Consider the following 13,294-nt stretch of genomic DNA (forward strand, 5'->3'; position numbering starts at 1 on the left):
AAGACCACAGACCTCTTATCATGTTCTTTTTTTTTTTAAAGCATGAATCCTTTTAAAATTGTCAGAAAGTAAATGTATAACATTTTTTTTTCCTCCCTACACTCAGACTAAAGCCGGGGGAAACTTAATGTTCCTGGAATCAGCCTGTGGATTTGAGATAAGGATTCAAGGAGAGAAGGCTTTTAACTCAGAACAGAATCTGCTTGCAGTATTGTTCAATTAACATGAAGTATTATGTTACTGGGTATGTTGCATAATGCATGACACTGTAAACCACACATTTTAAGTGCTGACACTGAACTCCTTGATAACAATGAATGGTGAGATAATTGTTAATTTTTTTAGAAGTCCCGTAAAAAAGAAAAAAGGCTTCTCAAGACTGAATGAATCAACACTTTAGAGCTGAGATGCAGCCGAGGGTTGTCTGTGTGCTCACGATGATAGGAAATCTAGAAGGAAACAGGAGAAACCACATGTCACGTTCTCTTTAAGAGCTGGAAAAGCTGTCAGGAGAATTAAGATTAAACCTCCTGTGAGTCCGTGGGTGTGGAAAGTCACCAGCTAGCTAATATTAACATAGCTTGCAACCAAACGCTGTTGCTAGAAATAGGACAGTTGCATCACTACCACTAAGCAATTTGCATTCTGTGGACCAGCCCCTGCATTCCTTCTGGCTCCTCCGCCCTTTGGGCATTGCATTTCTGGAAGCTTTTAGACGGAGTTCACACTTGGCTGTCTGGTTTCCCCACGAGCTCTACCAAAAAGAAGCAGCAACAACATCTGTTTTGTTTGCAGGAAAAGTGGCTGTGCTGCAAGCAAATCTTTAGGCATCTGAGGAATTGTGAAGCGTCTGGATTTCATATGGTTGCTGATAGGGAGGGGCAGACAAGGACCTTTTTGCCTTCCTCACCATGGATAATCTGTTGTCTCAGTCTAGATTATCTTATTTCAAAAAATATCCTCTCCATGCAATTAGAAAATATGTGTCGATGCTGAGAAACCAAAAAACAGAAGAACAGGTATCCTTTTGTTTCTATTATCTTTAAAGTTAACGGATGTTTGCTCTTGGGTGTTGCTTTTACATCACTTGGTGGTTTAGTTTCTGCTAGTTTACCTGTTTATAGGCACAGGTCGGCTTCTGCTTGGGGTTGTTCAGACTTGGCAATTGGGAGCAAGCAGGCTGTGAGGATTTATTTGAACTTGGAACATTTGGATCATTGAATAGCTAGCTAGACTAAACTACTGTATCAGAGCTAAATTGTGGATTCCTTGATAATTTTCTAGGGCCTCAATGGCAAATTTGAAAACTATAATTATCTCTACAAGGAGAAGTTATCAGGCCCTAGAAATACATTGTCTTGTGTGTATTTATGGCTATGCTACTATCCCTGGGACTTGAAGAACAAAATCATTTTGTAGACTGTAAGTATGATAGCTTTAAGCAGATCACTAATGAGCTGCAAAGGTCATTCAGAAGTAATTAGTCTTGTGTGTGTGTGTGTGTGTGTGTGTGTGTGTGTGTGTAGGGTAGGGGATGGAGTGCTGCCTGCAGATTTCTGTCTTTTTAACCAATCAAAAGTTAGAATTTCTACTAGTAGGCTCTAGCATGTGGGAGTATAAGTATTTTTAAAAACTGTTAAAATGATCACTTCTTTATTTTTTATTTCATTTCTTGTTTAAAATCATGCATTTATTACATTGTTTTGATATTTGTATCAGTTTATCACTTACCATTATGAAAAAGGCATTTCTAATTATTGCTTTTCTGAATTATACTGAATTATCAGAAGAATCGCTGTATCTGATTCATTAAACCTGGTGGTTTCATTCAGAAAGAAGCATGGCAATGGCAAAGGACAAATGTGTAGCCACACCGAAGACAAGAGTTACAAATTGCTTGGGCATCATGCTTGTCACTAGAACTGCCAAACTGCGTGGGAGATTTAAGCAGTGTCCTGTATTTGAATGAGATGACCTACTTATGGAAACACTTCCAGAAGTGAAAGCAAAAGTCAGCAGATAGAAAATCCTCTAATGACAGGTTTCCCAAAAACGTAGATGCATAATTTGGAAAATCAAAACCATTAGTACTGTTCGAGAGGAAACTGCTTTTCTTCTGTGCTTTAATAATGTTACATGAGCTAGAAATTCAGACCATACTCAGTAAGGGGGCAATGCTTAGTAGCCGTTTTCTGTCTTTCTTAGTCAAGGTGTCATGATTACATGGAAATGTCTTGGTTTCCAAGTCTCAGCATGTGCTTGTGTTTGAAGTGGAAAGCCAGAGAGCCTGGTAGTGGTGCCGTGAGTTGTCTGCCACTCTCACAATGTCCACACCCACAGACTTCTGCAGGACTCATTATGGAGAGAGGAGGGGAGTGAGTAATGGGGGGAGGTAGCTGAAAGGATGGGGCTTCAACTGTGGACTGTGGATTAAGTGAGTCCCCCATCCCCCTTTCTTAGTATTGTAAGTTTGTGGAGTGTGGCTACACTGCTTATACAATTTACTTTTTAAAGTTTATTTTCAAAATGTTTCAAAATGCATTCAGAACATTGAATTTAACTTGGACTGAGTGGGTTTACCACCATTTGAGATGACCTAGAAATAGCTGTGAGCATTGTGCTGATTTCTTAACTTCATAAGTTAATGGGGAAATAAAGAAAAATGACTTGTTCTTTTCTGAAACCAATTACAGCTCTGCAGACATAATGTCTCACAAAATTAGAGAAATTAGGTCAGAGTCAATCATGGCTAACCTTGGAAAGCTGGTTGGAAAGTTATAAAGGAGGTTAATAATGTCTATAATTTCAGAACCTGTATATTGGTTGTCTCTAGTTCTTACCGTCCTGTAAGATGGATCCTCATTATAGAGATGAGGGAAGTGAGACTTAGAGTTCTTGCTCAAGGCCACTCATCTAGAAAGCACTGAAAGAAGTTCTGAACTCCTGTTGGCCCGGCTTTCAACTTGATTTCTCCATGCTTTATCTCTGAATAATCCAGTGACAGCAACACAGCAAACTGCTAACTTTCCTTTTGTAGAGAGTATTCCCAGCACTTCAGTGGTCACATACTGCTGTCATAATTCTTACCATAAGGGTTTACTACCTACGTGCATTTATGTATTCCTTAATATTTTTCTATATTTGCATTTAAATCACTCACTTTTAAAACTTAAATTTGTTTAGAAAGAAATGTTCACGTCACCACTCTAAATGGAAGACCACTGTCATTTGCCATACATAGAAAAGAAGCATACATATAATAAAAGCAAACTAATGTTAAATTCTCTGTGAATACTGTTAACTGAAGTGAAAACTTTAGGTCTGAAACCTGCTCCATTTTGTTAAGAAGGAAGATTAGCTTTTAAGAGATTGGTATCCTAGAAGCCAACTGAGAAATTCTCCTGGGCACTAATGGAAGGGAATTAAAAGGTAGACGACTCTCAGTTCCAAGAAGCCCACTGTTATTTAGTGTAGTGTCTGCATGCCACTTAAAATCTTTCCCCAATTCATCCAGCACCATTGGCTCCCACCACGGTGTGTCCCACACACTTGGAGAATATGATCCCAGACACACTGCCTGCTCCTCCACCCATATGCATTTAGATATACTCCTCCCTCTAGCCTAGATTTCCTTCCTGTACTTACACCTTGCCCACCTGGAGATCTACATATCCTTCAAGTCTCATGTTCAATGGGCCCATGAAAAAGCTTTCTCCAGTTCTGCTGAGAAGAGTGAAGCATAGCCCCTCCTTTCTAAGATATTGGCTGCTTCTCTTAAGGCCCCTTGCTTATGGCACCCAGGAAGCCATTTGTTTACATATTCACAAAAATGCAAACCATACGGACATGATGCTGGGTGATACATCTTGTTCTTTGTCCTCTCAGGCCCACCTTGGGGCACAGGCTGATACAGGAGAGACTGCCTATAGCACAGACAGTTTGCTTATGGAGCACCTCATTTTTTGGCTTCTATCCATTTCTTGACTGGACCTGAAGGGTTTCCACACTTCTCAGTCAAGGTCATTGTTATACTAACCTTGTCCACAGATGCTGTTTTGTTTAAAGTTTCTCCTTAATGTTCTTCCTTTTTGCAGTTGATGTCATACAGACATGAAGGTTAGACCTGGCAGTTGGTGGGTTTGGTAGTTTTTGCTATTGTTCCTATTGTAAGGTGTCAATCAATGGGTGGGCAGGCTATTTGTCAGAATGAGAACACATTTCTCCTTTGTATCCCTACACTCCATTATAGCAGGATTTTCACAAAGACAAGTCCCTAATTAGACAGAAGATTAAGGTCATTAATTAGATGAAGATGCTGAAGGCTGGGAAGATTTGATGATGAACATGTTTGAACAGTATTATTCAAATGGGGTTTTGGTGCTGGTGGTGATGGTTGGGGGAACCAAACCTAAATGGGTTCTCAGATGAGTCTGGGCAGGTGATCTGAACACTTTCATAAGGGTTTATGATTGTAGCTGTTTTCTTTTGATCAGATGTTGATGTCTGAGCTTGTGGGGAATAAACGGGACTTGCGGGCAATATTCTCTTGCATACTGGCATCCCAACAGCCTTCTTTGTGGCTCAGGTGACCAAGTAGGACACTGAGTGTGGATGGGAGAATTTGCTCCACTCCTCGGCAGACTGTAGCCTGGTGATAGCCCATTGTGGCCCATAGAGAATTGATTACACTACAGATCCCCGAGGAATGCTACTCTTAGGAGTCAGCATCACTGATGTAGACATTCCTCGTGACTGCCAGTGCCAAAGGGTAAGAGAAGACAGTATGTGAGCTCTTATGGGACAGTCCTCTTCGTCTCCCAAGGTCAAACACCACCTATTTGCTGACAACTCCCAAATATTTACCCACAGTACACATTAGCCTTGTGTACTGTGCCTATTATACACATTGCCTATTTGACACCTCCATCTGAATGTCTTGTGGATGTGGTAGACTGAACATTTTCAAAGAGAACTCTGTCCTCCCAACCTCTTCTCTTCAGGTCCACAGAATGACACAGAAGCTCAAACAGGAAACTTGGGAGTTTATTTGTTGATTTGTTGACAAGTTGATTTTCAGGCATCCCCTAACCTACCCTGTGGAGTCAGCCTCCTTGGCACCACCCTTCTCTCTCTCACCTCCATTTTGCAGTCTCTTAGCAAGCCTAGTCAATTCTACTTTTAAAATAGCTACTGAATCTTCCATCTTCACCTGTCAACACTACTATACCATCCTTTCTTGCTTGGGTCATTTTAAAAGCATTCATATTTGTGTTCACTCTTTTTATACTGCAGTCCAAGTTCCTCATAGCAGCCAGAATTTTCTTCTTTAAAGGAAAATCTTATTTTACCCCAATTCAGGGAACATGATTATTTTCCTTTTCCAATTTAGCCCCAGTGCCAAACATAAATAAGGCACAAAGTAGGTGACAAATTCGTGTGACTGAATGAGTGAATATGGAGGTTGGAGAGTTCAGGGGCTGAGATGCTGTTATATAGGTGAGGGCAAGAAATGGTGAAAATTGGTTTATCATCTTTAATAAGCAGAGGTTGGTGAGATCTAGGGGAAACTTTATGGAGTCATTTATTTTATGGATGTGGAGCTACTGTTAGGAGTTACGGGATTTGCCCCAGGTCATACACCTCATTTGTATCTGCACTGTGTTTAGAATTTGGCCTGCTGGACTTCAAGTTCAGTGTTCTTTCCCATGCATGTTGTGAGTCTTAGCAGAGATGTAGGAAAGGGCAGTACAACTACCAGGCAAGGAGAAAAGGACTCTGCAGGCTGAGTCCAGAGGGTAGGGTAGGTGATGCCTGAAGGTCGACTTGTCAATAATGAACAAACCCCCCAGATGAAAGACAGAGATGGAAAAGAGCCTGCCATTTGGAGCTCTTGTCCTTCAACTTCTACTGCTCTGCAGTAGCCTCATCAATTTGAATCTCTTCTGAAGAGGGATGAGAAGACACTGGAGGGCTAATTTAATAGACAGGAATTTGGGATGAACTGTGCTGATGATGCCTTGCTGTCCTGAATAGAAAGACAGCTAAGAGCTGACCTGGCATGTCTTGCCTGTTTAACAGTGAATCTGCTGAAAATGAGGAGAGTGATTTTTGGTGCCAGGAAGCATTTACAACAATTTTATGCATATTTTTGGAGTTAGACCCTTGAACTGCTACAATATCTTCCAACAAAATTTATCTACATAATATTTTTACTATCCTTCTATATTCTTATTGTCCAAATATGCAATCATGCTACCACTGATGTCCTTATATAAAAATGGACACAAACATTGTCTTGGACAAATTGAATGCAGAGAAAAGAGTCTTTTACTTGTCATCTGGTTTTCTGGGATTCTTTAATATCTTCAATTATTAAGGACTTTTTTCCCCTAGATATTGTGTGTGGAGCATTTTTACAGGTAGTGAGAATGTCAAAATATGTTAGATATAGTGTAGCTGCTCTGAGATGCTTACAGTCTCAATGAACACAAAGAGCTGTACTCGAGTGTTTATAGTACGAGGCGAAAACCACACACACTGTGCTCTTAGTGGGTATTTCTGGCTCAAGGCTTTGTCTGGTTAATCTGCTTAAAATGAGGAGAGTGGTTTTGGAGGGCCAGGGAGCCCATACAGTAGCTATATGTTAATTAAGAATTAGAATTAAATTTTGTTTTGGAGGTTGTTCTAAAATTTCTCTTCAATGGTTTAGGAAAAGCTTCCTAGTTCAAACAGAATCACTGGATTTTTCTTTATTCCTCATCTGAGGACATGTTTATTGATTTTAGAGAGAGGGGAAGGGAGGGAGGAAGAGAGGAAGAGAAACATCAATGTGAGAGAGAAATGTTGATTGGGTGCCTTTTGTACACTCTCCGAGTGGTGACAGAATCACAACCTAGGCATGTACCCTGACCAGGAATTGAACCCGTGACTTTTTGGTTTGTGGTATGATGCCCAACCAACTGAGCCATACCTGCCAGGGCAGAATCCCTGGATTTTTGTTTTTCTCTTTATTTTTGAATGGAATGCTAACCTCAAAGTTGGGTTGTTAAATAAATCTTTGAATTTAACTTGAAGCTTAGAAACTTAGTTCTTCATTTTGGTGCTTATACACCTTCTGTGAATAAAAATATAAAAATTAAGAACTCCCCCTACACTCACCCCCCTCCAAAAAATATCCCTATGTTGATTTTAGAACATTACATAAGGGTTTGGGTTGCTGAATCAGGCTTTCCTTTCTTGGTAAAATGATTGAAATTTCATTCTAGCTTGGTTTAAGAAATGCTAAGTGTATTTAGCTCCTTGAAGTAAGTGAGTGGTTATATCTTGAGAATATACCAAAGTTATCCATTTTATAAAGTCTCTAAAAAAAGTCATGTGAAATTGGCTCATAGGGGGCTACTCTTCCCCCATTGAACCCCATGAGAACCTGTTCCACAAACTTGTACAAAGTCTGTGCTTTCCATCCAACAGTGCTTGGGGAGTCATGTTGGACAAACTGGGACTCTAATAGCCCTACATATAAATGCTACTCGGATAGGTACAGCACAGGAGAGTTACAAGGTGCCTTCAAAGTGTTTGATGGGAGACAGGACCAAGGTGGGAAAGTCAGAAAAGGCTGCCCTAAGGGACTTAATATTGAATGAAGATTGAAGGAGGAGTAGATATTAACTAAAGGAGGATATGAGGGGACAGTCAAAACAAAGGTCTTGGCCAGAATCATCAGGGAAACCAGGAGAAGTGGGAGAAGGGAGTGTGTATATTGGAGTGACTAGGGAGCTAATGAATGCAACCCAGAGACAGGAGGGCTTGAAAGGATCCCGGATGTTAGGCTCAGCGAGGAAGAGACTTAAGACATGATTGTTTCTGTGTAAGTGTTGTGTGTAGCTGTTTCATAAAACCCATAGGGCTAATGGAGAAACGTGGAAGTGCATTTGGAAAGTTCCAGAGGAAGTAACTATAACTAATAGGCAGAACACAGGGAGAGGTAGTGATACAACAATAAGGATGGACTCTCTACAAATGAGAGGAAAAGGAGTGGGCCACCTTTTGCAGAGGGCAGGGCATGTGACCCCCTCTTGGGGGTTGTTGAAGCAATGATTTCTGCATCATGAAAGAGAAGATTGAATGAATTATCTGGCTCCTTCCAACCCCAAGATTCTAGTGCAGCAGACAATTCAAAGATGGGCAATTAAGACACCTTAGGAACAAAGAGAGGGCTCAGGTAAATCAGTTAGAATTAACTTGTTTTATTTGGCTAGTGGTAAATACTCCACAACCTGAGCATGTTGCTCTGGAATCTAAGGTCAAAGAAGACAGATTCAAATGTCTTTGTAGATTCTGGAAATAAAGCTACATCCAGAGAACACCTCAGGTGAGAAGCTTATGCACCAGTAACCAACTTTCCTGAGCCTGATCGTACGCTGAACTGCTGGTACACATAAGGACAAACAACTGTGTATACCTATGCAGTCATTGATGAATAGGGACACTGAGAAATTTCAGGTTATTTTGTGGCATTTTAACTACATTTAAAAAAAAATCCATCCACCCTCTTTTGCCTTTGACTCTTTTTTCCCTGCATTTAATGCGGACAATTTGCTGCTTACCATGGTCCATTCAGAAGGTGTTCCAGTCTTCTTGTCCACATTATCACAGCTGTGAAGTAAGTATTCGATATGCCTGGGAGACACCTGAACCCTGAGTTGATTTCTGAGCTATTTCTAATCCTGTTATCTGCTTCTAAACTTCCCTAATCTACTGTACTCAGATGCCTTCGAAACCTTAGAGTCAGTAAATGGATGAACACCTAAACCTTTGCTCTCAAATCAGCCTATTAACTCAAATATAGAACCCCCTTTTTGTTGAACTGCAGTGTGGCTTTTTATGCAGATTCCCAATTCCTATCTGATTCCACTTCTTAGACAGTCTGTTGGCAATATTTTATTTGCCAACTTTTGTTCAGAATGGAAGATGACATATTTTCTCATCTGGTACAGCTAATTCCATGCCTTAATGGAAAAAGAAATGAACTTTCCACATCTGCTGTGCTGCTCATAATTTACTGTGAAGAGAACAGGAAAATGCTGGAATTACTGCTTCCCTCTTCATCCTAAAGGCAGCGTATTAGTAAGGCTATTTCCAGAAATACAATTTGGATTATGCATTCAAGAATAAGGGACTTTACATTTTGATTAAATGCCTTATCTGTGCTAGGCACTTGGCAAGGTCCTTTACATACGTTGTCATTTAATCTTCCTAATAGCCTTACAAAATTGGTGGTATTATTGCCCACTTTGTGGTTGAAAGAACCGAGTTTAAAGAGGTCAGAGAACTTGGTATATAGCTCAGAAGTGATGGCAGTAGAATTTAACTCCAGGTTTGCCTGTCTGACTCCAAGGCCTGATTCACTGCCTCATGCTGAGACACCTCCAGTAAACAGAATACTTTTCTTCCCTTCTTTCCCTTGCTTCTTTTCTTCCTTCTTTCCTCAATATTAGATTTTCTTTCATTTATTGAAAATAAAGGGGTTAAAAATGAAATCACTATAGCTACTGTGCAACAAAGGCACCTTAAATCCTTTTAGGTGGAGATCCACTTTTTTGAGAGCTTTTGCAGTTATTCGATTTGGGGAAAATTCTCGTAAGAAAAAGAAGATAAAGTTGTAAATAGCAAATTAGATACAAAGTGAATATTCATTTAGAATGATATAAGAAATCACAACAAATTACAAACTGGTGTGACAAATACAACAAACATCACAAAATCTAGAAAAATAAGTGTTTTCACTAGTTAACTGATGTACCCTAAGATGTTTTGTTCTGACATTTTTGTGCAACACAGTCTTTAATCACTATCACATGACAGTGATGTTTTAATATCCTCTAAAGAGGTAATTGAAAGATAATTCAGACACTCCTCCAGCATAAGTTAATTTATATGTGTATATGTTTTTTAGAGTCAAGAAGTTTCATAGACTAGCTTCGGACTCTCTTTTTCCTTTACCACCCACATACTTCAGATGCTAGGCACCAGTGGACACACTTATTTAAAGATTTCAGGCCCTGTGATGCAGTACGCTACATAGTGGGAGTATTGCTGAATGTCCTTTCCCTACTAGGACAGCTAACAGTAACTTAACCACACACACACACACACGACTAGGAGCTACATTTATACACGCCACTAAATCTAAACAAAATTCTAAATGTGTCCACATTTCCACTTTCTTAAGCCAGATCCCAAATTTGCCTGTGGCTGCTCTGATGTTACCTGATAGGAGAAATGTAAAAGGAGGAAAAGTCAGCCAAATGAGTACTCTAAAATCAATTGTAGTTCAAATATCTTTTGCAAATTTTACCAAAGTGAAGACTGTGAGAGCATTGGTGGAGTCTCTTTCAGGACCTTAACAGGGTCTCTGCAAACAAGGGTCTCTGCAAACGAGGGGCCCTGAAACTTAAACTTCATTGGTTTCCCAGAAAATCCAGCTCCAGAGAAAAGGAATAACAACAACAATACAATGGTGTTACACTGCAATATGCAAGAGTCCATGCCATTGAGTGGCTTCAAAAGTAATGGTATATGAGGTCCTATTCTGAGCAACTTGAACTCAGAATAGGACCTCATTGAAGGAAGTAGAGGGTGTTCTTTCTGTGTATTTCATTCTCTAGGAAATAATACTATGGAGATGAAGAGGTTCTGGCACTGCTAAAACTGAAAGGTGTCCAACCCCCTTTCATATTTGCAAAAGACTTATTATTTGCAATGGGATTACTTGCTAATGCAACAGATCTCAAAACTCCTGAATGAGTCTAATTAATATTAAATACATCATTTACTGTCCTTCCAAGCAAGCCAGTTAGCACACAGAGAACGAGCCTATTATTGCTGTTAAAGGCTGCACAGTAGAAAAATTATAGCAGCACTAAAGAATGTCTTTATGAATTCATTAAGATGTAATCAAGCTTTTGCAAACTCATCTGTTATTTGCAATTATAACATAGTTACTGTAAATTGTCTCTGGATAAAATCACCTTTGTGTTGGATTTCTTTGTTGAATTTTGCTAATGTATTCAAATAGCTAGCTTTCTCATGTATGTCCTCTTGGAATCTCTTCACTCTTCTTATTCCTCTTCCTGTTTTTATGCATAGCTCTCCTAAAATATAAACAGTTCTTACAATTGTGTCCTGTACCATTAATCCTATTATAAAATTTGCCACTAAACTTGACTATGGCCTGTAAATACATCTCAAAACAAATAAAGCATATTATAGAAGCATTTTGGTCTTATGTAGTGAGTGCATAGTTTATAATCAAATTGTTTTAAGTGATTGAATAGTGTTAAACCCCATCTCACGTGTGTTGGCACACTACCCTTTTGCTCTGTCCCCAACATATAATTTCTATATAATACACTTACATTTTTTGTAGCTTATGAAATGTCACACAGCTTTTTTTTTGGGGGGGGTTGTTTTTAAGAGATGAAATTATTTCTCTTAGGAACACACCATTTCAGGAGAATGGCATTTTGTATTTATGAAGCTTTCCCCCTTCTTTCATCTACCTGGTGCTGCAAAAGCCTGATACACCTGCTCAAAGAAGCATTGTTCCAAGGTCCTGACCTGGGATAAGAAAACAAAGGCTGACTTCATAGCTGGGAACACAACTGTAAAACCCCATGGCCACTGCTTTGCCTTCTAATGTTTGTCCTCTTCTGTGCCATGGCTGTGCTGCTGTGGTGCTCAGAGTTACTTAAGAGGGGAGAAATAAGATCTCTTTATGGTTTTAATACTCTTTTCCCTGGTCTTTTGAAGTAACTGGTTTTAGGCCAACAGGTATTTACTCAAAGAAGTTCAAAGCCCTGTTTGATTTAAGAATGCTGGAGATTTCAAGCACTAATAGAGGGTGGGGCAAAAGTAAGTTTACAGTTGTGAGTACTTGAAACAGAGTTTATTCTTGTATTATTTATTAATTATTATATTATTTTCCACATGAACAACTGTAAAGCCATTTTTGCCCCTCCCTATATACACTCTCATTCTATTCTTCAGAATTAAGGACTATTAGAAATATTTTTAGATCAAAATATTTTTAGATCAAAGTTTTATGTTTCTTGTAAAGCAGTGCTCATACTCTAGCATGCACTGGAATAGCCCAAAGGGCTAAACTACTAGTATACCTTGGAGATAATTGTAGGTTTGTTTTCAGACCATGGCCACAAAGCAAGTTGTAATCCTCTTTTGTTGGGGGAAGGTCTTGCCTTCAATCACACAGAATATCTACGAAGCACACTAAAGTAAAGCACAATAAATTGAGGTATGCCTGTACAGAATACAGGGCCCTATTCCCAGAGTTGTTGGTTTAAGAGATTTGAAGTGCGGCCCCAGAATTTTCATTTAAAAAAAGTTATCTGGTGGTAGGAGCCAGTGTAAGAACCACTGCAGTAGATCATTTGATGAAGCGTATTTTCAAATTCAGAGCTGACAAGTTCAAAGCTGAGAGGGACTGCCATTCCTTCTCAAGAATAGCAGTCATGCTATTCATAAGATGGAGAGTTGCTGGTAAAGCTAGGGGATGGATAGTGATAAAAATTCACGGCTTCACAATGTTCTTTTTTTAAAATTATTAAATTTATTGGGGTGACACTGGTTAATAAAATTATATAAGTTTCAAGTGTATAATTCTATACCACGTCATCTGTATATTCCATTGTGGTTTCACCACCCAAAGTTAAGTCTCCTTCCATCACTATGTATTCGACTCTCTTTTCCCTCTCTTGCATCCCCCTTACCTCACTTTCCCTCTGGTGACCACCATACTGTTGTCTGTGTCTGTATTTGTTGATTTGTCTTATTTGTTCATTTGTTGCTTTCAGGTTTATATCCCATGTATGAGTGAAATAACTGATGATTTTCAACCACAGCTGCCCCATGCCTGGGAGCATTATATAATGCTTAGCAATGCAAGAAATTGTTAAACAATGTCTTTGCTATAAGAATATAATCTAAAATATTTTCTTATGTCTTATTTCCTTCTTTTTTAGTTTTTTATTGATTAAACTGATAAGGCAACTGAAAATTCTAATTATTGATTTAAATTATGGAATATAAAAAAGATGTAAAGATTGTTATTCCTCCATACTATCTAAAGGCATTTTAAGTTCTTGGCATTAAAAACGAAAATCAATCTTTTCCTTGTCCATACTCTGGTTAATATGTAAATGGCATTATAAAGACTCACAACAAAAAATAAATTTACCACTTGGAATGATGAAATCAGTATTCCTAATACTGTTTA

The 13,294-nt window shown here is 39.0% G+C and overlaps 1 protein-coding gene across 1 annotated transcript in view; it reads left to right on the forward strand.

The window, feature by feature from the left end:
• Positions 1-697: 697 nt before the first annotated feature.
• Positions 698-13,294, forward strand: part of ATP2C1 (ATPase secretory pathway Ca2+ transporting 1) — a 129,249-nt gene continuing 116,652 nt past the window's right edge. The window contains exon 1 of the mRNA XM_045856659.1: positions 698-1,019. Coding sequence (XP_045712615.1) covers positions 912-1,019 — 108 coding nt within the window. The 5' untranslated portion in view covers positions 698-911. The remainder of the gene's footprint in view (positions 1,020-13,294) is intronic.

Source organism: Phyllostomus hastatus, unplaced genomic scaffold (genome assembly GCF_019186645.2).
Source record: "Phyllostomus hastatus isolate PE091 unplaced genomic scaffold, TTU_PhHast_1.1 phas_scaffold_129, whole genome shotgun sequence".
Taxonomy (NCBI): Eukaryota; Metazoa; Chordata; class Mammalia; order Chiroptera; family Phyllostomidae; genus Phyllostomus; species Phyllostomus hastatus.